The 26,897-nt window shown below is 46.7% G+C and overlaps 1 protein-coding gene across 1 annotated transcript in view; it reads left to right on the forward strand.

Annotated features, from left to right (window-relative positions):
- The first annotated feature begins 618 nt into the window (after positions 1–618).
- The window catches only part of LOC123758411 (major facilitator superfamily domain-containing protein 6), a 56,575-nt gene continuing 30,296 nt past the window's right edge, over positions 619–26,897 (forward strand). The window contains exon 1 of the mRNA XM_069322785.1: positions 619–1,056. Coding sequence (XP_069178886.1) covers positions 966–1,056 — 91 coding nt within the window. The 5' untranslated portion in view covers positions 619–965. The remainder of the gene's footprint in view (positions 1,057–26,897) is intronic.

Here is a 26,897-nt window from a genome sequence, read left to right on the forward strand (position 1 = left end):
CGAGCCAGTAACGAGGGGGTCATAAGTGGTGAGTAACGAGTCACTAACAACGAGTCAAGCGGTAAATAACGAGCCACTGGGGCTACTAAAGAACATTTACAGTCGTAGCTTAACAATGCATGAGGCTAATAGCCCTCAACCACCGTGGTGTTCGGCTCGTGTCGTCTACCTAACTACCGAACCAACCAATCGCAAGTCCCGTCACTGGCGAAGGGATACGGCACCATGCAAGCCCTCGCCTGAGTGGCTGGCGCTGAGAGAGCCCTCACGTGATTGGCGGACACGCCCAGCCTCCAGAAGCCACACCATTCGTTCAGAAATTCAGACTTTTCGTTCAGACTCTGAAATCAAACTCCTGAAGAAACAGCTTCTCTAATATATTCCACAAATACAGCTGTATTATCAAATGTAGTGTACTACAGTACTCTGTATTTTAGGGTACTGAAAGTAGAGTTAGGTGATATTTTTAGGCCTAGAAATAGGCTTAGATTAGAGGCCTATTTCGTGGATTTGAGATGATAGAGAGTGACAAACTGGACTTGGAGACTGACCAATTGGGCGGGGCTTATCTAGCTAAACGAATCCAGGTGCCCCAATGCCCTCTTGGCAAGCACTCTCACCCCGTCCTCACTCACCCACACACACACACGCGCGTGCGTGCGTGCGCCTCTCAACACACACACACCCCCCGCTCAGACAAGTCAACCCCATGGAACCACCAACCCCAGAGCTCCTAGTGACCCTAAAAAGAATCTGAAATACCACGATAACTAACCTAACCTAACCTAACCTAACCTAACCCAAGTGATCTTGAATCGAAGTGTGAATATGTGTACAGTTATCTCCCTCACCGGAGCCTAGCGTGACGGGGGGATAACCCCTAGATAACCCCTAGATAACGCCTAGTGCGGAGACGTGAGCCGGACATCCCTGATCTAGAAGCCCAGGACCAAACAGCAGCAAAGATGTGGGGGAAGCTGCTCAGAGACATAAAGGTTAACCTCTTGTCTTCCGACCTGATGCCATTGAAATTTCTCTTCTTCATGCTCTATGCAGGTAAGCAAGTCTTCCGGGTGATGTATCAGCCTGTTGTTGAAAGCATGTGGCATACACTTTGCTACATCTAGAAGGGGGGTGGGGGGGTCTAGAAGGGATCAACCTACTGAAAATACAACGCAGATACAATGATATTTATACAGTTTATACAGGTATACTTATCACTATACATACAATTTTATTGTATTCGGAGTATACATAATTGGAATGGCCTTCCCAAGTACGTAAATCAGTACGTCAAAAACTACCAATTAACTGCCCAATTAGCACTGTTAACAAGCGGTATATACGTTCCTGACTCACTATCTACCATCCCGGGTTCGATTCCCGATCGGGGCAGGAATGGCCTGGGCACACATATTTCCTTCCACCTAATGCCTCTGTTCACCTAGCAGTAAATAGGTACTTCTGGAGATAAACAACTGTAGTTGGGGATACATATATATATATATATACACACAGGCTGCCTGTCCCCCGACGAAACTATGTTAATAGATCATATTTAACATCTGTTCATAGCTTTCAACAGATGTTAATTAACATGTGAGCAAATATATGTTTTATGTAAAGAAAGGGGGTGGAAATATCTGGCTTCATTTACAATCTCATACCTGACTATTTTTTAGCTCCAGGCTTGTGGTTGACAGGTGTGTGATTAGGGCATTAATTATACACCCTAAACCTGTGCCTATTGGCCAGTCAGGTGTTTGTGTTTTCTCGTGATACAGTACTATGTTAGTCAGGTGTTTGTGGTGTCTCGTGATACAGTACTATGTTAGTCAGGTGTTTGTGGTGTCTCGTGATACAGTACTATGTTAGTCAGGTGTTTGTGGTGTCTCGTGATACAGTACTATGTTAGTCAGGTGTTTGTGGTGTCTCGTGATACAGTACTATGTTAGTCAGGTGTTTGTGTTTTCTCGTGATACAGTACTATGTTAGTCAGGTGTTTGTGGTGTCTCGTGATACAGTACTATGTTAGTCAGGTGTTTGTGTACTGTGGTGATACAGTACTCTGTAAGGTGTTAGTACTGTATCTCTTCTAGGGTACAGAAACATTCGTCACCTGTCAAACAGACGAGACAGGAGCTCAATAAGGAAGACATCCTGTCAACAGACAGTAGCAATCCGTACACAGTGCCGAATGAGCTGTCCGCCCTCACAGACAGACAGACAGACAGACAGACAGACAGACAGACAGACAGACAGACAGACAGACAGACAGACAGACAGACAGACAGACAGACAGACAGACGGAATATCAACATTCCAATTAACATAACCAGTTGCCACCAATTTCAGCATTTTTCTGTAATGATTGCAAATGTGAAATGCGTTTAATGAACACACCAACAAATCTTGATTGGTTGCAAGTCTACAAATGTATATGTGACTCACGACGTTCAAACAAATAAATGATGAACTTTTATGTTCAATATCCGACTATTCACGTGTTCAAACAGCCTGTGGTTAATGCCAAACAATCACTCACCCTTGTAAGATGACCTTGCAACCTTATAGACATCTTGGCTCCCCCTCTCATATATGTAGAACACAGTGTTACTGGTGTTTCAGATTTAGCTACTGAGAACGAAGCGTCCATGTAGCACGGGCTATGGTGAGCCCGTGATAGAACACACACTTCTACAGTGTTCTGTATAACAGAGACATGTGTGGGGTAGGGAAGGTCAGATGACCGCCTGACCTTAGTGTGTGGGGGGTAGTGTCCTTGGGGGTGTGAGGCAAGAACTTGCCTCTGGTAAGGTAAGGTAACCTTAGACAAACAATTGCGTTAGCAAGAGACCCCCTTACTGCGCATGCGTTACCAACACGAGTATCACTTTTATTAAGATTTCTCTCTCTCTCTCTCTCTCTCTCTCTCTCTCTCTCTCTCTCTCTCTCTCTCTCTCTCTCTCTCTCTCTCTCTCTCTCTCTCTCTCTCTCTCTCTCTCTCTCTCTCTCACTCTCTCTCTCTCTTTCTCTCTCTCTCTCCTTGTGGAACTGCCTTAGCAAACTGTCACTTGTTAGCGCTCTGGGGGGGTCGTGGCATCTATGGGTAAAGGGGGGTTCGATTCCCGGCTGATGCAGAACTAAATGGGCAGTTTCTTTTACCCCTGCTGCATCTGTTCACCTAGTAATAAAATGGTACCTTGGAGTTAAGATAGTTGCCACGGGCTTCTTCCTGTTGATGATTTGTGTGTGTGTGTGTGTGTACTCACCTAGTTGTACTCACCTAGTTGTGTTTGCGGGGGTTGAGCTCTGGCTCTTTGGTCCCGCCTCTCAACCGTCAATCAACAGGTGTACAGATTCCTGAGCCTATCGGGCTCTGTCATATCTACACTTGAAACTGTGTATGGAGTCAGCCTCCACCACATCACCCCCTAATGCATTCCATTTGTCAACCACTCTGACACTAAAAAAGTTCTTTCTAATATCTCTGTGGCTCATTTGGGCACTCAGTTTCCACCTGTGTCCCCTTGTGCGTGTTCCCCTTGTGTTAAATAGACTGTCTTTATCTACCCTATCAATTCCCTTCAGAATCTTGAATGTGGTGATCATGTCCCCCCTAACTCTTCTGTCTTCCAGCGAAGTGAGGTTTAATTCCCGTAGTCTCTCCTCGTAGCTCATACCTCTCAGCTCGGGTACTAGTCTGGTGGCAAACCTTTGAACCTTTTCCAGTTTAGTCTTATCCTTGACTAGATATGGACTCCATGCTGGGGCTGCATACTCCAGGATTGGCCTGACATATGTGGTATACAAAGTTCTGAATGATTCTTTACACAAATTTCTGAATTTCGTTCGTATGTTGGCCAGCCTGGCATATGCCGCTGATGTTATCCGCTTGATATGTGCTGCAGGAGACAGGTCTGGCGTGATATCAACCCCCAAGTCTTTTTCCTTCTCTGACTCCTGAAGAATTTCCTCTCCCAGATGATACCTTGTATCTGGCCTCCTGCTCCCTACACCTATCTTCATTACATTACATTTGGTTGGGTTAAACTCTAACAACCATTTGTTCGACCATTCCTTCAACTTGTCTAGGTCTTCTTGAAGCCTCAAACAGTCCTCTTCTGTTTTAATCCTTCTCATAATTTTAGCATCGTCCGCAAACATTGAGAGAAATGAATCGATACCCTCCGGGAGATCATTTACATATATCAGAAACAAGATAGGACCGAGTACAGAGCCCTGTGGGACTCCACTGGTGACTTCACGCCAATCGGAGGTCTCACTCCTCACCGTAACTCTCTGCTTCCTATTGCTTAGATACTCCCTTATCCACTGGAGCACCTTACCAGCTACACCTGCCTGTCTCTCCAGCTTATGTACCAGCCACTTATGCGGTACTGTGTCAAAGGCTTTCCGACAATCCAAGAAAATGCAGTCCGCCCAGCCCTCTCTTTCTTGCTTAATCTGTGTCACCTGATCGTAGAATTCTATCAAGCCTGTAAGGCAAGATTTACCCTCCCTGAATCCATGTTGGCGATTTGTCACGAAGTCCCTTCTCTCCAGATGTGTTACCAGGTTTTTTCTCACGATCTTCTCCATCACCTTGCATGGTATACAAGTCAAGGACACTGGCCTGTAGTTCAGTGCCTCTTGTCTGTCGCCCTTTTTGGATATTGGGACCACATTCGCCGTCTTCCATATTTCTGGTAGGTCTCCCGTCTCTAGTGACTTACTATACACTATGGAGAGTGGCAAGCAAAGTGCCTCTGCACACTCTTTCAGTACCCATGGTGAGATCCCATCTGGACCAACAGCCTTTCTAACATCCAGATCCAGCAGGTGTCTCTTGACCTCCTCTCTCGTAATTTCGAACTCCTCCAAGGCCGCCTGGTTTACCTCCCTTTCTCCTAGCACAGTGACCTCACCCTGTTCTATTGTGAAGACCTCCTGGAACCTCTTGTTGAGTTCCTCACACACCTCTCTGTCATTCTCTGTATACCTGTCCTCGCCTGTTCTAAGTTTCAATACCTGTTCTTTCACTGTTGTTTTCCTTCTGATGTGACTGTGGAGTAGCTTTGGTTCGGTCTTGGCTTTGTTTGCTATATCATTTTCAAAATTTTTCTCTGCTTCTCTTCTCACCCTGACGTACTCATTCCTGGTTCTCTGGTATCTCTCTCTGCTTTCTGGTGTTCTGTTATTCCGGAAGTTCCTCCACGCCTTTTTGTTCAGTTTCTTCACTTCCATACATGCCCTATTATACCATGGATTCTTCTGTTGCTTCTCGGATTTTTCCCTTTGGGCCGGGATGAACCTGTTTACTGCCTCCTGACACTTTTGGGTAACATAGTCCATCATACCCTGTACAGACTTGTCTCTGAGGTCTGTGTCCCAAGGTATTTCACTTAGGAAACTTCTCATCTGTTCATAATTCCCCTTTCGGTATGCCAGCCTTTTGATTCCTAGTTCTTTTTGGGGGGAGATAAGTCCTAGCTCTACCAGGTACTCAAAGTTCAATACACTGTGGTCACTCATTCCCAAGGGCGCTTCCATCTTAACTTCCCTTATATCCCATTCATTTAGGGTAAATATCAAATCAAGCATTGCTGGTTCATCTTCTCCTCTCATTCTTGTTGGTTCTTTGGTGTGCTGGCTTAGAAAGTTTCTTGTTGCCACGTCCAGCAGCTTAGCTCTCCATGTTTCTGGTCCTCCATGCGGGTCTCTGTTCTTCCAATCTATCTTCCCATGGTTGAAGTCTCCCATAATTAGTAGTCCAGATCCATTCCTGCTAGCAACAGAAGCTGCTCTTTCTATTATGTTAATGGTGGCCATGTTGTTTCTATCATATTCCTGTCTAGGTCTTCTGTCATTTGGTGGTGGATTATATATGACTGCGACTATAATTTTTTTCCCTCCATTTGTTACAGTACCTGCTATGTAGTCACTGAAACCTTCACAGCCCTGAATATCCATCTCCTCAAAATCCCAGCCTTTTCTTACCAGCAGAGCTACACCACCCCCACCTCTTCCTTCCCTCTCTTTCCTCATAACATAATAGTCCTGTGGGAACACTGCATTTGTTATCGTTTTCGTGATCTTTGTTTCTGTGAGGGCTATTATGTCTGGGTTTTCCTCTAGTACCAGTTCTCCAAGCTCATTTGCTTTATTTGTAATTCCATCTATGTTAGTGTACATCGCTTTGAGGCTCACTTTCTTCTGTCCCTTCTCAAATCGCCTCCTTGGTGAGTGTTCTGCTGGTGGGGGAGGCTGTTCCATGGGTGTGAGGACCTGTGAGGTGGATAACAGGGTCTCAGAGGATACTGGGATGAGGGGTGGGGGATCCAGTGAAGGGGGAGGGACAGGGAGGGTATGGGGTGAAAGGGGAGGGAGGACGGGAAGGAAAGGGGGGGAGGGAGGACTCGGGAGGAGGGGAGGGGTAGAAGGGTGGGGATTGGGTGTGGGGGGAGGGAGATTTGGCTGAACATTTGAGTGGGGGCAGGGAGGGTTTGGGGTAGGGGGGTTTTCTATGCAGAGGAGGGAGGCGGGGTTGTCCTCCCTTCTGGTGTTACTGGGTAGCTGGTTGTGGGTTTCCCCCTCGCCTCTGGGGGTGTTGTGTTGGGAGCTGTGACTTCCTGGTTTTCCCCTCTCGCCCTACGCCTCTTCCTTGCTTCTGCCGCCACGGCTCTCTCCTCCCTTGTCATGTCTCTCTGGAGGAATACATTTTTTAATTTTCCCACGTTTTTCAGGGAGCTCTTCCTTGATAAGATCTTCTCCTTTGTGTTCTCGTTTGCAAACACTATCTTTATCATTCGGTCTCGGTCTTTGTTGTACCAGCCTAGCCTGAAAACCTTCTCAATGCTATGCTCAGCCCCTTCCATGTCTAGTGCCTTTAGTACTTCATTCACTGCTGCTTTGTCCTTATCATTCCACTCTGTCCTATTAGATCCTTCCTGCTCCTTAATACCCACAGCAACCACTGATCTGTTCCTTTCCAGCAGTTGGCTAGTGGAGCGTGCCGCCTCCTGCGAGGTGGCTGCTTTCATATCCACCTCCATCACTGCAGTCATTACTTCAGAGTTATTTTTTTTTAGTATTTCCACAAATGTTGCTTTTATTGTGGCATTCTCATCCAGAAAACTATTACCACCTTCTCCCTGGGTGGTTTTCTGATTCTCAGCCTCGATACCATTCTCTTTGAGGGCTCTAATCTCCTCCTTTGCTGCTGTCAGCTCTCTTTTCAGGTTGCTTATTTCGTTCTTCATTTCCTGCATCATTTCTTGCATCTCACTCTTGATGTCCTCCAGAAACTGGGCGAACATTTCCTTCATCTCGTCACCTTGGCTCTTTCCTGTTCCCCTGGGACCTCTGGCTGCCATGCTTGACCCTGTTGGGATGGGGGAGGGAGAGAGAGAGAGAGAGAGAGAGAGGAAGAGAGAGAGAGAGAGAGAGAGAGAAAGGGAGTGATAAAGGGAGAGATAAATGGGTGGGTGGGGGGGGGGGATCCGACCCTTCCACTGAAGTGAGAAGAAAGTAGAAGGGGAGGGGGGGAGGAGATGGAGAGAGAGGCGGGAGGGAGAGAGAGGAGAGGGAGAGAGATGGAGAGGGAGAGAGTGGGTGAGGGAGAGAGCGGGTGAGGGAGAGAGCGGGTGAGGGAGAGAGCGGGTGAGGGAGAGAGGGGGGGAGGTGTGTGTGTGTGTGTGCGCGTGTGTGTGTGGGCAGAGAGGGAGGGGGAAGGAAAGAGAGGGAGGGAGAGGGGGAGGGAGGGGGAAGGAAAGAGAGGGAGGGAGAGGGGGAGGGAGGGAGGGAGAGAAAGAGAGAGAGAGAGAGAGAGAGAGAGAGAGAGAGAGAGAGAGAGAGAGAGAGAGAGAGAGAGAGAGAGAGAGAGAGAGAGAGAGAGAGAGAGAGAGCAGGAGAGAGAGAGCAGGAGAGAGATAGTGGGAGTGGGAGAGAGGGAGTGGGAGAGAGGGAGAGTGGGGAGGGGAAGAGTGTGTGTATGGGTGTATGGGCGATGCGGGGGACTAGGGGTGGGGGAGGGCGGAGATGGTGACTAAGTCAGGTCAGGTCAGATGGTGGGGTCAAGAGGGGTGGGGGGTTAGTAAGGTCCTATCCCAGGTGTTAATGCCTTTTCCCCTGACTGAACAATTGTGTGTGTGTGTGTGTGTGCACGTGTGTGTGTGTCTGTTTTAGCGTGTGCACACTTGTGTGCGTGTATACGTACGTGGGCGGGCGTGCTTGTATGTGTCAAGATATCCCTTATGCGTTACCTCTGCCTAAATGAGCCACTCTGAGATTTTTAAATATATATGATATCCTGAACGAGAATTTGATAATCTTTTACCTCAATCTGTACACCTGATTAATTGACCAGAGAGGGGTACATACCAGTCTGCCTCCCGCTCACACAACCAGATGAGTAAGGGCGATGTATGATGACAATGGTTATCCATCGTTGTCTCCCACTAGGTCGTTCACTAAGTGCTGGTAGATTGATGAGGTCGGTTCTTCTCTGTCTACACAAAGCTCTGGAGCCAGTCACTGTATCGTTATGTGACAGTTCACTAATTCACTGTACCACTGATCACAGTCACCACTCAACAGCACAATCAGGTAGTTCCACGGCGGGTCGTCCCACCCGGTCAGGTCACACACTTACATGCACCGGTGATGCCCTAGTCCACTTTCGGTTTCTTCGCCAAATCTTCGCACTATCGCTAGCGATATGACTATGCTATGTTGCACCCTGCTAGCTACACACTGCGAGAGGCCAAATACTATGATCTAGCCTCTATACTCCTTCAATGTCCCGAGAAATTGACGAATTTCCGCAGACCTCACTAATCGCGTGTGTCTCCTACCGTCTCCCGCGCGCGACTGACAAAGATTATAAAGATTTGTGTGTGTGTGTGTGTGTGTGTGTGTGTGTGTGTGTGTGTGGGGTGTGTGTACTCACCTAGTTGTACTCACCTAGTTGTGCTTGCGGGGGTTGAGCTCTGGCTCTTTGGTCCCGCCTCTCAACCGCCAATCAACAGGTGTACAGGTTCCTGAGCCTATTGGGCTCTATCATATCTACACTTGAAACTGTGTATGGAGTCAGCCTCCACCACATCACTGCCTAATGCATTCCATTTGTCAACCACTCTGACACTAAAAAAAGTTCTTTCTAACATCTCTGTGGCTCATTTGGGCACTCAGTTTCCACCTGTGTCCCCTAGTGCGTGTGCCCCTTGTGTTAAATAGCATGTCCTTAGCCACCCTATCAATTCCTTTAAAAATCTTGTATGTGGTGATCATGTCCCATCTAACTCTTCTGTCTCCCAGCGACGTAAGGTTTAATTCCCATAGTCTCTCCTCGTAGCCCATACCCCTCAGTTCGGGTACTAGTCTGGTGGCAAACCTTTGAACCTTTTCTAGTTTAGTCTTATCCCTGACTAGATATGGACTCCATGCTGGAGCCGCATACTCCAGGATTCGTCTGACATATGTGATATACAAAATTCTGAATGATTCCTTACACAAGTTTCTAAAGGCCGTTCTTATGTTGGCCAGCCTGGCATATGCCGCTGATGTTATCCTCTTGATATGGGCTTCAGGGGACAGGTCTGGCGTGATATCAACCCCCAGGTCTTTCTCTCTCTCTGACTCTTGAAGTGTTTCATCTGCCAAATGATACCTTGTATCTGGTCTCCTGCTCCATATGCCTAACTTCATTACATTACATTTGCTTGGGTTAAACTCTAACAGCCATTTGTTCGACCATTCCTGCAGCTTGTCCAAGTCTTCTTGAAACTTCAAGCTGTTCTCCTGTGTCTTAATCCTTCTCATAATTTTGGCGTCTCAGCAAACATTGAGAGGAATGAGTCTATACTCTCTGGGAGATCATTTACATATATCAGAAACAGGATAGGTCCAAGCACAGAGCCCTGTGGGACTCCACTGGTGACTTCACGCCATTCTGAGGTCTCACCCCTCACTATAACTCTCTGCTTCCTATTGCTTAGATACTCCATTGTCCACTGGAGCGCCCTACCAGTTACTCCTGCCTGTTTCTCCAGCTTATGCATCAACCTTTTATGGGGTACTGTGTCAAAGGCTTTCCGACAGTCCAAAAAAATGCAGTCCGCCCATCCTTCTCTTTCTTGCTTAATCTTTGTCACCTGATCATAGAATTCTATCAAGCCTGTAAGGCAAGATTTACCCTCCCTGAACCCATGTTGATGGGTTGTCACGAAGTCCCTTCTCTCCAGATGTGTTACCAGGTTTTTCTCACAATCTTCTCCATCACCTTGCATGGTATACAAGTTAAGGACACTGGCCTGTAGTTCAGTGCCTCTTGTCTGTCACCCTTTTTGTATATTGAGACTACATTAGCCATCTTCCATATTTCTGGTAGGTCTCCCGTCTCCAGTGACCTACTATACACTATGGAGAGTGGCAAGCAAAGTGCCTCTGCACACTCTTTCAATACCCATGGTAAGATTCCATCCGGGCCAACAGCCTTTCTCACGTCCAGCTCCAACAGATGCCTCTTGACCTCATCTCTTGTAATTTCGAACCCTTCCAAGGCCGCCTGGTTTACTGCCCCCTCTCCTAGCACAGTGACCGATCCTTGTTCTATTGTGAAGACCTCCTGGAACCTCTTGTTGAGTTCTTCATGCACTTCTTTGTCGTTCTCTGTATACCTGTCTTCGCCCGTTCTACGTTTCATTACCTGTTCTTTCCCTGTTGTTTTCCTCCTGATGTGACTGTGGAGTAGCTTTGGTTCGGTCTTGGCTTTATTTGCTATATCATTTTCATAATTTTTCTTTGCTTCTCTTCTCACCCTGACGTACTCATTCCTGGTTCTCTGGTATCTCTCTCTGCTTTCTGGTGTTGTGTTATTCTGGAAGTTCCTCCACGCCCTTTTGTTCAGTCCCTTTGCTTCCATACATGCCCTATTATACCATGGATTCTCCTTATGTTTCTCGGATTTTTCCTTTTGGGCCGGGATGAACCTGTTTACTGCCTCCTGACACTTTTGGGTGACATAGTCCATCATACCCTGTACAGACTTAGCTCTGAGGTCTGTGTCCCAAGGTATTTCCCTTAGGAAACTTCTCATCTCCTCATAATTCCCCTTTCGGTATGCCAGCCTTTTGTTTCCTAGTTCTTTTTTTTTGGGGGAGATAATTCCTAGCTCTACCAGGTACTCAAAGATCAATACACTGTGGTCACTCATTCCCAAGAGTGTATGTGTGTGTGTGTGTGTGTGTGTGTACTCACCTAGTTGTGTCTGCAGGATCGAGCATTGACTCTTGGATCCCGCCTTTCGAGCATCGGTTGTTTACAGCAATGACTCCTGTCCCATTTCCCTATCATACCTGGTTTTAAAATTATGAATAGTATTCGCTTCCACAACCTGTTCCTGAAGTGCATTCCATTTTCCCACTACTCTCACGCTAAAAGAAAACTTCCTAACATCTCTGTGACTCATCTGAGTTTCAAGTTTCCACCCATGTCCCCTCGTTCTGTTACTATTCCGTGTGAACATTTCGTCCATGTCCACTCTGTCAATCCCTCTGAGTATTTTATACATTCCTATCATGTCCCCCCTCTCCCTTCTTCTTTCTAGTGTCGTAAGGCACAGTTCCCTCAGGTGCTCCTCATACCCCATCCCTCGTAGCTCTGGGACGAGTCTCGTTGCAAACCTCTGAACCTTTTCCAGTTTCATTATATGCTTCTTCAGATGGGGACTCCATGATGAGGCGGCATACTCTAAGACTGGCCTCACGTAGGCAGTGTAAAGTGCCCTAAATGCATCCTTACTTAGGTTTCTGAATGATGTTCTAACTTTTGCCAGTGTAGAGTACGCTGCTGTCGTTATCCTATTTATATGTGCCTCAGGAGATAGATTAGGTGTTACGTCCACACCCAGGTCTCTTTCGCGCGTCGTCACAGGTAGGCTGTTCCCCTTCATTGTGTACTGTCCCTCTGGTCTCCTATCTCCTAGTCCCATTTCCATAACTTTACATTTGCTCGTGTTGAATTCCAGTAGCCATTTCTCTGACCATCTCTGCAACCTGTTCAGGTCCTCTTGGAGGATCCTGCAATCCTCATCTGTCACAACTCTTCTCATCAACTTTGCGTCATCCGCAAACATCGACATGTAGGACTCTACGCCTGTAAACATGTCGTTAACATATACAAGAAATAGAATTGGTCCCAGCACCGATCCTTGTGGTACTCCACTTGTTACTGTTCGCCAGTCCGACTTCTCGCCCATTACCGTAACTCTTTGGCTCCTTCCTGTTAGGAAGGAGCCAAAGAGTTGTGTGTGAGTGTGTGTGTGTGTGTGTGCGTGTGTGTCTGTATTCACCTAGATGTGTTTGCGGGGGTTGAGCTTTGCTCTTTTGGCCCGGCTCTCAACTGTCAATCAACTGTTTACTAACTACTTTTTTTTCTCCACACCACACACACACACACCCACCAGGAAGCAGCCCGTGACAGCTGACTAACTCCCAAGTACCTATTTACTGCTAGGTAACATGGGCATAGGGTGAAAGAAACTTTACACATCGTTTCTCGCCGGCGCCCGGGATCGAACCCTGGACCACAGGATCACGTGCCCAGCGTGCTGTCCGCTCGGCCACCAACTCCCGTGTGTGGCTGAGTTCCCGGCTCGGTGTGTGTGTGTGTGTGTGTACTCACCTAGTTGTGTTTGCGGGGGTTGAGCTCTGGCTCTTTGGTCCCGCCTCTCAACCGTCAATCAACTGGTGTACAGGTTCCTGAGCCTATTGGGCTCTATCATATCTACACTTGAAACTGTGTATGGAGTCAGCCTCCACCACATCACTGCCAAATGTATTCCATTTGTCCACCACTCTGACACTAAAAAAGTTCTTTCTAATATCTCTGTGGCTCATTTGGGCACTCAGTTTCCACCTGTGTCCCTTAGTGCGTGTGCCCCTTGTGTTAAATAGCCGGTCTTTATCAACCCTGGCGATTCCCTTGAGAATCTTGAATGTGGTGATCATGTCCCCCACCAACTCTTCTGTCTTCCAACGAAGTGAGGTTTAATTCCAGTAGTCTCTCCTCGTAGCTCATACCTCTCAGCTCGGGTACTAGTCTGGTGGCAAACCTTCGAACCTTTTCCAGTTTAGTCTATGCTTGACTACATATGGACTCCATGCTGGAGCCGCATACTCCAGGATTCGTCTGACATATGTAGTATATAATGTTCTGAAAGATTCCTTACACAAGTTTCTAAAGGCCGTTCTTATGTTAGCCAACCTGGCATATGCCGCTGATGTTATCCTCTTGATATGAGCTTCAGGGGACAGGTCTGGCATGATATCAACCCCCCAGGTCTTTCTCTCTCTCTGACTCTTTAAGTATCTCATCTCCCAAATGTTACCTTGTATCTGGTCTCCTGCTTCCTACCCCTATCTTCATTACATTACATTTGCTTGGGTTAAATTCTAACAGCCATTTGTTCGACCATTCCTGCAGCTTGTCCAGGTCTTCTTGAAGCCTCAAGCTGTCCTCCTCTCTCTTAATCCTTCTCATAATTTTGGCGTCTCAGCAAACATTGAGAGGAATGAGTCTATACTCTCTGGGAGATCATTTACGTATATCAGAAACAGGATAGGTCCAAGCACAGAGCCCTGTGGGACTCCACTGGTGACTTCACGCCATTCTGAGGTCTCACCCCTCACTGTAACTCTCTGCTTCCTATTGCTTAGGTACTCCCTTATCCACTGGAGCGCCCTACCAGTTACTCCTGCCTGTTTCTCCAGCTTATGCATCAACCTTTTATGGGGTACTGTGTCAAAGGCTTTCCGACAGTCCAAAAAAATAAAGTCCGCCCATCCTTCTCTTTTTTGCTTAATCTTTGTCACCTGATCATAGAATTCTATCAAGCCTGTAAGGCAAGATTTACCCTCCCTGAACCTATGTTGATGGGTTGTCACGAAGTCCCTTCTCTCCAGATGTGTTACCAGGTTTTTTCTCACAATCTTCTCCATCACCTTGCATGGTATACAAGTTAAGGACACTGGCCTGTAGTTCAGTGCCTCTTGTCTGTCACCCTTTTTGTATATTGGGACTACATTAGCCATCTTCCATATTTCTGGTAGGTCTCCCGTCTCCAGTGACCTACTATACACTATGGAGAGTGGCAAGCAAAGTGTTCCTGCACACTCTTTCAATACCCATGGTGAGATTCCGTCCGGCCTAACAGCTTTTCTCACATCCAGCTCCAATAGGTGCTTCTTGACCTCATCTCTTGTAATTTCGAACCTTTCCAAGGTCACCTGGTTTGCTGCTACCTCTTCTAGCGCCGTGACTTCTCCCTGTTCTATTGTAAAGACCTCCTGGAACCTTTTGTTGAGTTCTTCACACACACCTCTTTGTCATTCTCTGTGTACCTGTCCTCGCCCACCCTAAGTTTCATCACCTGTTCCTTCACTGTTGTCTTCCTCCTGATGTGACTGTGTAGTAGCTTTGGTTCGGTCTTGGCTTTATTAGCTATATCATTTTCATACCTTTCTCAGCTGCTCTTCTCACACTAACATACTCGTTCCTGGTTCTCTGGTATCTCTCTCTACTCTCTGGTGTTCTGTTATTACGGAAGTTCCTCCATGCCCTTTTGTTCAGCTCCTTTGCTTTCATACATTCCTTATTAAACCACGGATTATTCTTTGCTTCTCTGTTTTTTCTGTCGGGCTGGGACAAACCTGCTTACAGCCTCCTGACATTTTTGGGTGACATAGTCCATCATGTCTTGTACGGACTTGGTTCCGAGTTCTGTGTCCCAATGTATATCCCATAGGAATTTATTCATCTCCTCATAGCTTCCCTTTCGGTACGCCAGCCCTTTGGTTCCCAGTTCTTTTTTGGGGGTGACAGTTCCTAGCTCAACCAGGTACTCAAAGCTCAATACACTACGATCACTCATTCCCAGGGGGGCTTCCAACTTAACTTCCCTTATATCCGACTCATTTAGGGTAAATATTAGATCAAGCAAGGCTGGTTCATCCCCTCCTCTCATTCTTGTCGGTCCCTTGACGTGTTGACTTAAGAAAGTTTCTTGTTGCCACATCCAGCAGCTTAGCTCTCCATGTGTCTGGGCCTCCATGTGGGTCTCTGTTCCCCCAATCTATCTTCCCATGGATGAAGTCTCCCATGATAAGAAGTCTGGATCCGTTCCTGCTAGCCACAGAAGCTGCTCTCTCTATTATATTGATGGTGGCCAAGTTGTTTCTATCATATTCCTGTCTGGGTCTTCTGTCATTCGGTGGGGGTTATATATGACTACTATTATAATTTTCTGTCCTCCAGTTGCTATGGTGCCTGATATGTAGTCACTGAAACCTTCACAGTTGTGAATTACCATCTCTTCAGAACTCCAACCTTCTCTTAGTAGCAAAGCTACACCACCTCCTCCTCTCCCTTCTCTCTCTTTCCTCATTACATAGTAGCCCTGTGGAAACACTGCATTTGTTATAGTTTTCGTTAGCTTTGTTTCTGTGAGTGCTATTATGTCTGGGTTTTCTTCTAGTGCCCATTCTCCGAGTTCACTTGTTTTATTTGTAATCCCATCTATGTTAGTGTACATTGCCTTGAAGCTCACTTTCTTCAGTTCATTTTCTTGTCCCTTTCTTGGCGAGCATTCTGCTCGTGTGGGAAGCTGTTACGTGGGAGAGAAGATCTGTGAGGTGGCTTGCAGGGTCTCAGAGGATTTTGGGGTGGGGGGTGGGGGTTGAAGGGAAGGGGGGACAGGTAGGGTGTGGGTTAAGGAGATAGGGGGGACATGGAAGATACGGGGTGAGGGGGGAGGAGGGATAGGGAGGGTATGGGATGAAGGGGGAGGGGAGACAGGGGGGGGGAAGGTGGGAGGGGGGACAGGACGGGAATGGGGAAGGGGTGACAGGGTCAGAATGGGGTGGGGGGGATTGGCAGGTAAGGTGAGGGAAAGGGAGGCTTTCTATGCAGAGGGGGGGTCGTGGTGTGCCCCCCCCCCCTCTGGTGTTGCTGGGATGCTGGTTTTGGGTTCCCCTCTTGTCTCTAGGACTCTTGTGTTGGGGTCTGTGATTTCCTGGTTTGCTCCTCTCTCCCTGCGCTTCCTCCTTGCCTCTGCTGCCCTGGCTCTCTCCTCCTTCGTCCTGTCCCTCTGCAGGAATACTTTTTTGTATCCCTCCACATGCTGCAGACAACTCTTCCTTTCGAGAATATCCTCCTTCGTGGTTTCGTTTGTAAACACCACCTTTACAAGTCGGTTTCTGTCCTTGTTGTACCAGCCCAACCTGAAAACCTTCTCAATGTTTTATTCAGCCCCTTCCATCTGTAACCCCTTCAGTAGCCCCTGTACTGCCTCTCTATCCTTGCTATTTCATTCTTGCCTGTTGGATCCTTCCTGTTCTTTGATGCCTACAACTACCACTGATCTTTTTCTCTCCAGCAGTTGAGTGGTGCACCTTGCTGCTTCCTGTGAGGTGGCTGCTTGCATGGTTACCTCCCTCACTGTGGCCATTGCTTCTGAGCTCTTTTTCAGTATGTCTGCAAATGTTTCAGGTACAGAGGCATTTCCTTCCAATGTTACATTCCCACCTTCCCTTTGGATGATAATCTGATGCTCGGTCTCTTTATTTTTCTCGGTGAGGGATTTGATCTCCTCCCTTGCTGATGCTAGCTCACTTTGCAGGTTGTTAATTGTAATCCTCATTTCCTGCATCTCCTTCCTGAATTTCTCCAGAACTTGGGTTAACATTTCCTTCGTTTGGTCACTTTGGCTGTTTCCTATGTCCCTGTTGCGTCCTCCTGCCATTTTGCCCCTTGTCAAGAGAGAGAGAGAGAGAGCAAGAGAGAGAGAGAGCAAGAGAGAGAGGGAGCAAGAGAGCAAGAGAGAGAGAGCTAGAGAGAGCAAGAGAGAGAGAGCAAGAGAGAGAGAGAGCAAGAGAGAGAGAGAGCAAGAGAGAGAGAGAGAGCAAGAGAGAGAGAGAGCAAGAGAGAGAGAGCAAGAGAGAGAGAGAGCAAGAGAGAGAACAAGAGAACGAGAGCAAGAGAGAGAGAGAGAGAGAGAGAGAGAGAGAGAGAGAGAGAGAGAGAGAGAGAGAGAGAGAGAGAGAGAGAGAGAACGTGTGTGTGCGTGTGTGTGTGTGTGTGTGGGATGGGGGTTAAGAGGATTTGTGGTGTCTGCAGATTACGGCAGGTAAGAGAGGGGGTAAGAGAGGGGTGGATTATGAGTGAGGATTATATCCCCTTTCCACGAAAGGTGTTAATCCCTTCTAGCCTGACTGGTGTGTGTGTGTGTGTGTGTGTGTACTCACCTAATTGTGATTGCGGGGGTTGAGATCTGGCTCTTTGGTCCCGCCTCTCAACCGTTAATAAACTGGTGTACAGGTTCCTGAGCCTATTGGGCTTTATCATATCTACACTTGAAACTGTGTATAGAGTCAGCCTCCACCACATCACTGCCTAATGCATTCCACCTGTCAACTACTCTGACACTGAAAATGTTCTTTCTAACGTCCCTGTGGCTCATGTGGGTACTCAGTCTCCACCTGTGTCCCCTTGTTCGCGTACCACCCGTGATAAAAAAATTATCTTTATCTACCCTGTCAATTCCCCTGAGAATTTTGTATGTGGTGATCATGTCTTCCCAAGCTCTTCTATCTTCCAGCGATGTGAGGTGCAGTTCACGCAATCTGTCCTCATAACTCATGCCTCTTAGTTCTGGGACTAGTCTAGTGGCATACCTCTGAACTCTTTCCAGCTTCGTCTTGTGCTTGACAAGGTACGGGCTCCATGCTAGGGCCGCATACTCCAGGATTGGTCTTACATATGTGGTATACAAGGTTCTGAAAGATTCCTTACACAGGTTCCTGAACGCTGTTCAGATGTTAGCCAGCCTCGCATATGCCGCTGATGTTATTCTCTTTATGTGGGCTTCAGGAGACAGGTTTGGTGTGATATCAACTCCTAGATCTTTCTCTCTCTGTCCGTTTCATTAAGTACTTCATCTCCTATTCTGCATCCTGTGCCTGACCTCCTGTTTCCACCACCTAGTTTCATTACTTTGCATTTACTCGGGTTGAACTTCAACAGCCATTTGTTGGACCATTCACTCAGTCTGTCTAGGTCATCTTGTAGCCTCCTACTATCGTCCTCAGTTTCAATCTTCCTCATAATTTTTGCATCATCGGCAAACATTGAGAGAAACTATTCTATACCCTCTGGGAGATCATTTACATATATCAGAAACAGTATAGGTCTCAGTACCGTGATGAAGAAGCTCTCGTTTTAGCCTAATTTTTAGACATCTACAGTGAAGCCTATATTATATATCTACAGTGAAGCCTTTATAATATATCTACAGTGAAGCCTATATTATATATCTACAGTGAAGCCTTTATAATATATCTACAGTGAAGCCTTTATAATATATCTACAGTGAAGCCTTTATAATATATCTACAGTGAAGCCTTTATAATATATCTACAGTGAAGCCTTTATAATATATCTACAGTGAAGCCTTTATAATATATCTACAGTGAAGCCTTTATAATATATCTACAGTGAAGCCTTTATAATATATCTACAGTGAAGCCTTTATTATATATCTACAGTGAAGCCTTTATAATATATCTACAGTGAAGCCTTTATTATATATCTACAGTGAAGCCTTTATAATATATCTACAGTGAAGCCTTTATTATATATCTACAGTGAAGCCTATATTATGAATCTACACTGTTGCCTATACAATATATCTACACTGAGGTCTTCATTATATATCAAAGTTAACCCATAACAATGTTAATTGAACGTGCAACATTGATACCAATTGCAACACTGATGACTAAATATATAGAGCAACAATATTATATGAACCTTTGATGATTACGGAGCTGGTTGGGCACTGTCAATATCTAAGTGAGCTGTTGTGAGGACAAGGAGCTGGGATATGAGGACAAGGAGCTGGGATATGAGGACAAGGAGCTGGGATATGAGGACAAGGAGCTGGGGTATGAGGACAAGAAGCTAGGATATGAGGACAAGGAGCTGGGATATGAGGACAAGGAGCTGGGGTATGAGGACATGGAGCTGGGATATGAGGACAAGGAGATGGGATATGAGGACATAGAGCTGGGATATGAGGACAAGGAGCTGGGGTATGAGGACAAGGAGCTGGGATATGAGGACAAGGAGCTGGGGTATGAGGACAAGGAGCTGGGATATGAGGACAAGGAGATGGGATATGAGGACATAGAGCTGGGATATGAGGACAAGGAGCTGGGGTATGAGGACAAGGAGCTGGGATATGAAGACAAGGGCCTGGGAAATGAGGACAAGGAGCTGGGGTATGAGGACAAGGAGCTGGGATATGAGGACAAAGAGCTGGGATATGAGGACATGGAGCTGGGATATGAGGACAAGAAGAGATGGGATATGAGGACATGGAGCTGGGATATAAGGACAAGAAGAGATGGGATATGAGGACATGGAGCTGGGATATGAGGACAAGGAGCTGGGGTATGAGGAAAAGGAGCTGGGATATGAGGACAAAGAGCTGGGGTATGAGGACAAAGAGCTGGGATATGAGGACAAGGAGCTGGGGTATGAGGACAAGGAGCTGGGGTATGAGGACAAGGAGCTGGGATATGATGACAAGGAACTGGGATATGAGAACAAGGGCCTTGGAAATGAGGACAAGGAGCTAGGGTATGAGGACAAGGAGCTAGGGTATGAGGACAAGGAGCTGCGATATGAGGACAAGGAGCTGGGGTATGAGGACAAGGAGCTAGGGTATGAGGATAAGGAGCTGGGGTATGAGGACAAGGAGCTAGGGTATGAGGACATGGAGCTGGGATATGAGGACAAGGAGCTGGAGTATGAGGACAAGGAGCTGGGATATGAGGACAAGGAGCTGGGGTATGAGGACAAGGAGCTGGGGTATGAGGACAAGGAGCTAGGGTATGAGGACAAGGAGCTGGGATATGAGGACAAGGAGCTGGGGTATGAGGACAAGGAGCTGGGATATGAGGACAAGGAGCTGGGATATGAGGACAAGGAGCTGGGGTATGAGGACAAGGAGCTGGGATATGAGGACAAGGAGCTGGGATATGAGGACAAGGAGCAGGGGTATGAGGACAAGGAGCTGGGATATTAGGACAAGGAGCTGGGATATGAGGACAAGGAGCTGGGATATGAGGACAAGGAGCTGGGATATGAGGACAAGGAGCTGGGGTATGAGGACAAGGAGCCGGGATATGAGGACAAGGAGCTGGGATATGAGGACAAGGAGCTGGGATATGAGGACAAGGAGCTGGGATATGAGGACAAGGAGCTGGGATATGAGGACAAGGAGCTGGGATATGAGGACAAGGAGCTGGGGTATGAGGACAAGGAGCTGGGATATGAGGACAAGGAGCTGGGATATGAGGACAAGGAGCAGGGGTATGAGGACAAGGAGCTGGGATATTAGGACAAGGAGCTGGGATATGAGGACAAGGAGCTGGGATATGAGGACAAGGAGCTGGGATATGAGGACAAGAAGCTGGGGTATGAGGACAAGGAGCCGGGATATGAGGACAAGGAGCTGGGATATGAGGACAAGGAGCTGGGATATGAGGACAAGGAGCTGGGATATGAGGACAAGGAGCTGGGATATGAGGACAAGGAGCTGGGATATGAGGACAAAGAGCTGGGATATGAGGACAAGGAGCTGGGATATGAGGACAAGGAGCTGGGATATGAGGACAAAGAGCTGGGATATGAGGACAAGGAGCTGGGATATGAGGACAAGGAGCTGGGATATGAGGACAAGGAGCTGGGATATGAGGACAAGGAGCTGGGATATGAGGACAAGGAGCTGGGATATGAGGACAAGGAGCTGGGATATGAGGACAAAGAGCTGGGATATGAGGACAAGGAGCTGGGATATGAGGACAAGGAGCTGGGATATGAGGACAAGGAGCTGGGATATGATGACAAGGAACTGGGATATGAGGACAAGGAGCTGGGATATGATGACAAGGAACTGGGATATGAGGACAAGGAGCTGGGATATGAGAACAAAGAGCTGGGATATGAGGACAAGGAGCTGGGATATGAGGACAAAGAGCTGGGATATGAGGACAAAGAGCTGGGATATGAGGACAAGGAGCTGGGATATGAGGACAAAGAACTGGGATATGAGGACTAGGAGCTGGGATATGAGAACAAAGAGCTGGGATATGAGGACAAGGAGCTGGGATATGAGGACAAGGAGCTGGGATATGAGGACAAAGAGCTGGGATATGAGGACAAGGAGCTGGGATATGAGGACAAGGAGCTGGGATATGATGACAAGGAGCTGGGATATGATGACAAGGAACTGGGATATGAGGACAAGGAGCTGGGATATGAGAACAAAGAGCTGGGATATGAGGACAAAGAGCTGGGATATGAGGACAAGGAGCTAGGGTATGAGCACAAGGAGCTGGGATATGAGGACAAGGAGCTGGGATATGAGGACAAAGAGCTGGGATATGAGGACAAGGTTGAAGAGCCTTGCGGCTTTCAGGTAATATAAAGAATTGTATATAGAGTTTTGTATGTACATATTATCATAATTATTAAATAATAGTAAGATTTTCTCACAGACATATTAACACAGGATAGAAAATCCCACACGAGTATTTTGTGAAATTTATGTCAAGAATTTACATCAAGTCTTTACCACTTTCCTGAGTGCTTTGTCGAGGATATATGGGTATATCCTGAGTATATCCTGTCTAAGTGTGGGATTAGGAGCAGACTTACGCCTCAACGTCTAATTATTTACGTCATTAAGGTTCTGGAGGGTTATTAGGCCCCCACAACACCTTACTGACTAACCTAACCTAACCTAACCTAACCTAACCTAACCTAACCTAACCTAACCTAACCTTACTGACTAACCTAACCTAACCTAACCTAACCTAACCTAACCTAACCTAACCTAACCTAAGCTAACCTGCAGAACGATTATACAAGTTCCAAAAAACGGCATCAAACCAGAAATGAAATACCTGTTTTCAAGACACTTAAAAAGAATGTAAAAACCGGTTTCTTAACACTGAAAACCGGTTTTTGAACACCGGTTTCTTAACTCAAGAAAGCTTATTTCTATTCGTCATAACTTGTATGAAAGCAGGTAGAAATCAGAGGCGTATCTGATTGTATTAAACAATCAGGGTCTTCAATTGCCCCTCATTATAGATGGTTCGCCCCAGTTGCCTCTCCGTGAAAAACCTCAGCTGCTGTGCCGAGCCACAAACGTTAAAAATGCAACTGTTTCAGCCTAACGGGAAACTTATGAACCTAAACCAGCCTCCTTTTTTACATTAGAGGTCTAATGGTGTTCAAGAGAGCTGTTGATGAACACCTCCTGAGGATTCCCTCCCTGATCAACCAGGCTGTGGTTCATTGGTCAGATTACGCGAGCAGCAGCGACCAACCTCACACACACACACACACACACACACACACACACACACACACACACACACACACACACACACACACACAGTGAGGCACTGAATGCCAGTTTCCATGGAGTGTTCACAACCGAGCCTGAGCAGCTCCCATTGTTGGAAGGGGTTACCATAGATGAAAGACTATCAGATATAGAGGTGACAGCAGAGGAGGTAATGAAACAGTTGACAACACTGGATGCAACTAAAGTAGTTAGACCAGACAAAGTATCACCGTGGATACTAAAAGAGGCAGCGCAGGCCCTCAGCGTGCCTCTGGCAATGATCTTTAATGAGTCACTTATGTCGGGAGAATTGCCCAGTTGCTGGAAGGAGGCAAATGTCGTATCGATTTTCAAGAAAGGTGATAGGGAGGAGGCACTTAACTATAGACCCGTATCACTGACAAGCATCCCCTGCAAAATACTTGAAAGAATAATTAGGCTAAGACTTGTTGAGCAGCTGGAGAGCATTGGGTTTGTAAACAAGCACCAACATGGGTTCTGGACAGGGAAATCTTGCCTAACAAACCTTTTGAATTCTATGATAAAGTAACAAGGATAAGGCAGGACAGAGAAGGCTGGGCAGACTGCATATTTCTTGACTGCCAAAAGGCCTTTGATACGGTACCGCACATGAGACTGCTATACAAACTTGAGAGGCAGGCAGGAGTAAGCGGAAAGGCCCTAGTATGGGTGAAGAACTACCTAACAGGAAGGAGCCAGAGGGTAATGGTAAGGGGCGAGAAGTCGGACTGGCGAACAGTAACAAGTGGAGTACCTCAAGGATCGGTGCTGGGACCAATCCTCTTTCTAATTTACGTAAATGATATGTTTACAGGAGTGGAATCCTACATGTCAATGTTTGCGGATGGCGCAAAGTTGATGAGAAGAGTTGTGACAGACGAGGATTGTAGGATCCTCCAAGAGGACTTAAACAGGTTGCAGAGATGGTCAGGGAAATGGCTACTGGAGTTCAATACCATTAAATGTAAAGTTATGGAAATGGGATCAGGTGATAGACGACCAAAAAGACAGTACACAATGAAGGGGAACAGCCTACCTGTGACAACGCGCGAAAGAGACCTGGGTGTGGACGTAACACCTAATCTATCTCCTGAGGCACATATAAATAGGATAACGACAGCAGCGTACTCTACACTGGCGAAAATTAGAACTTCATTCAGAAACCTAAGTAAGGAGGCTTTTAGGGCGCTTTACACTGCCTACGTGAGGCCAGTCTTAGAGTATGCCGCGCCATCATGGAGCCCCCACCTGAAGAAACACATAAGGAAACTAGAGAAGGTTCAGAGGTTTGCGACGAGGCTTGTCCCAGAGTTACGAGGGATGGGGTATGAAGAGCGTCTGAAGGAACTGAACCTTACGACATTAGAGAAAAGAAGGGAGAGAGGAGATATGATAGGAACATATAAAATACTCAGGGGGATTGACAAAGTGGAAATAGACGAAATGTTCACACGTAATAATAACAGAACGAGGGGACATGGGTGGAAACTGGAAACTTAGATGAGTCACAGAGATGTTAGGAAGTTTTCTTTTAGCGTGAGAGTAGTGGGAAAATGGAATGCACTTAAGGAACAGGTTGTGGAAGCAAATACTATTCATACTTTTAAAATTAGGTATGATAGGGAAATGGGACAGGAGTCATTGCTGTAAACAACCGATGGCTGGAAAGGCGGGATCCAAGAGTCAATGCTCGATCCTGCAGACACAAATAGGTGAGTACAAATAGTTGAGTACACACACACACACACACACACACACACACACACACACACACACACACACACACACACACACACACACACAATGTTTGCGGACGATGCTAAAATTATGAGAAGGATTAAAACAGAAGAGGACTGTTTGAGGCTTCAAGAAGACCTAGACAAGCTGAAGGAATGGTCGAACAAATGGTTGTTAGAGTTTAACCCAACCAAATGTAATGTAATGAAGATAGGTGTAGGGAGCAGGAGGCCAGATACAAGGTATCATCTGGGAGAGGAAATTCTTCAGGAGTCAGAGAAGGAAAAAGACTTGGGGGTTGATATCACGCCAGATCTGTCTCCTGCAGCACATATCAAGCGGATAACATCAGCGGCATATGCCAGGCTGGCCAACATACGAACGGCATTCAGAAACTTGTGTAAAGAATCATTCAGAACTTTGTATACCACATATGTCAGGCCAATCCTGGAGTATGCAGCCCCAGCATGGAGTCCATATCTAGTCAAGGATAAGACTAAACTGGAAAAGGTTCAAAGGTTTGCCACCAGTCTAGTACCCGAGCTGAGAGGTATGAGCTACGAGGAGAGACTACGGGAATTAAACCTCACTTCGCTGGAAGACAGAAGAGTTAGGGGGGACATGATCACCACATTCAAGATTCTGAAGGGGATTGATAGGGTAGATAAAGACAGTCTATTTAACACAAGGGGAACACGCACAAGGGGACACAGGTGGAAACTGAGTGCCCAAATGAGCCACAGAGATATTAGAAAGAACTTTTTTAGTGTCAGAGTGGTTGACAAATGGAATGCATTAGGGGGTGATGTGGTGGAGGCTGACTCCATACACAGTTTCAAGTGTAGATATGACAGAGCCCGATAGGCTCAGGAATCTGTACACCTGTTGATTGACGGTTGAGAGGCGGGACCAAAGAGCCAGAGCTCAACCCCCGCAAACACAACTAGGTGAGTACAACTAGGTGAGTACACACACACACACACACACTCTTCCCATTTGTTTCCGCCTCCGCCGGGGATCGAACTCGGACCCTTAGGACTACAAATCCCGAACGCTGTCCAGTCAGCCACCAGCCCCCCCCCCCTGTCTTGTATACAGTATACCTGGTATACGTCACCAACTTTTTGCTCACATTCTCAGCAGAATGTCAAGTATATTGAGCCTGAGTATATTCTGTCCGGATATATCCAGTCTGGATATATCCAGTCTGGGTATATCCAGTCTGGATATATCCAACCTGGGTATATCCAGCCTGGGCTTTAGACCAACTACTGTGCTTCCCTCCCAGGATGCAACCCCCCACTCCTTCCCACAACAGTTCCCTAAATCCAGGGGAGTACCTATTTCATACTCCTGGGAATAGGTACATCAGATAAAAGGAAACATGTCTTTCTGCCCCCGAGGAACAAAACCGGACCCCCCCCCACCCCCCCCCAAAAAAAAAAAAAGATTATGAGATGAAGACGCAGACCACTATACTACGGCACACACCCCCCCCCCCCCTAAATGAGTCCCCATATTTGAAACGTCAATCACATCAACCATCATTTTAGAGAACGAGTTGAATATAGTTGAAAAAATAGCATTTAGAGTTGTAAAAAAAAATTGAAGGATAAGCCTGTCTAAACCTGCATTATTTGAAGATCAATTTCCACCCAACCTATGTTTAAACACTTCAAAATCTGTACAATAAACACAGTCCCTTCCCCATGAGCCTGGAGAGATGCACAGGTTTCGCAAATGCTTTCATGAGCAGCTTAATGAATCCCATGTCCAGAGTTATGCATTGTACATATAGTAATGTATAATGTAATAATCTATTTTTAGGTTTAAATAAATACAGTAGGTCCTATATAATAGGTCCTGTACAGTAGGTCAGTAGGTCCTGTGCAGTAGCTCCTATACAGTAGGTCCAATACAGTAGGTCCAATGCAGCAGGTCCAATACAGTAGATCCTATACAGCAGGTCCTATACAGTAGCTCCTATACAGCAGGTCCAATACAGCAGGTCCTATACAGTAGCTCCTATACAGTAGGTCCAATACAGCAGGTCCAATGCAGCAGGTCCAATACAGTAGATCATATACAGCAGGTCCTATACAGTAGCTCCTATGCAGCAGGTCCTATACAGCAGGTCCTATACAGTAGTGTTATACTCAAATTCTGTCAGTTGAAATGTAACCAATCACAGGCGAGTAGGCCTCTGACGTCATGCCAGACAGAGGAGCATCAGGCATGCTCCCAGCAGCCTCAGTTATCCTCACAGACCCAGAGTAGGTGGACCTCGGCTGGCCAGTTATACACCTGTTTGCCTCACTCAATAAATATATACAGAAGCGACTACTGTGTCTACATTCTACCCGAAAAAGGCAAACGAATACTGGTGGCAGCAGTGGGATCCAGAAATTTTTTTCTGGAAGCAAAAGTTCCAGTACCCAGCATCGCCTCGTGTTCCAGCCAAAACCGCCGCCACCGCCACCGCCACCGCCATAAGCCGCCATCCTGCCACCCACGCATCAAATATTGTGCCAGACCGGGGTCCTGCCATCAACCACTACTCCAGGCTAACGTTTTAGAAGTAAGGGTCAATATTTTCCTGTGAGAACGCTCATTCATCAGTGAGGAGGAAGGAAGCTTCCCGCGCCAGCCATTTTTGAATCTC

The sequence above is a fragment of the Procambarus clarkii genome, chromosome 11 (genome assembly GCF_040958095.1).
Source record: "Procambarus clarkii isolate CNS0578487 chromosome 11, FALCON_Pclarkii_2.0, whole genome shotgun sequence".
NCBI lineage: Eukaryota > Metazoa > Arthropoda > Malacostraca > Decapoda > Cambaridae > Procambarus > Procambarus clarkii.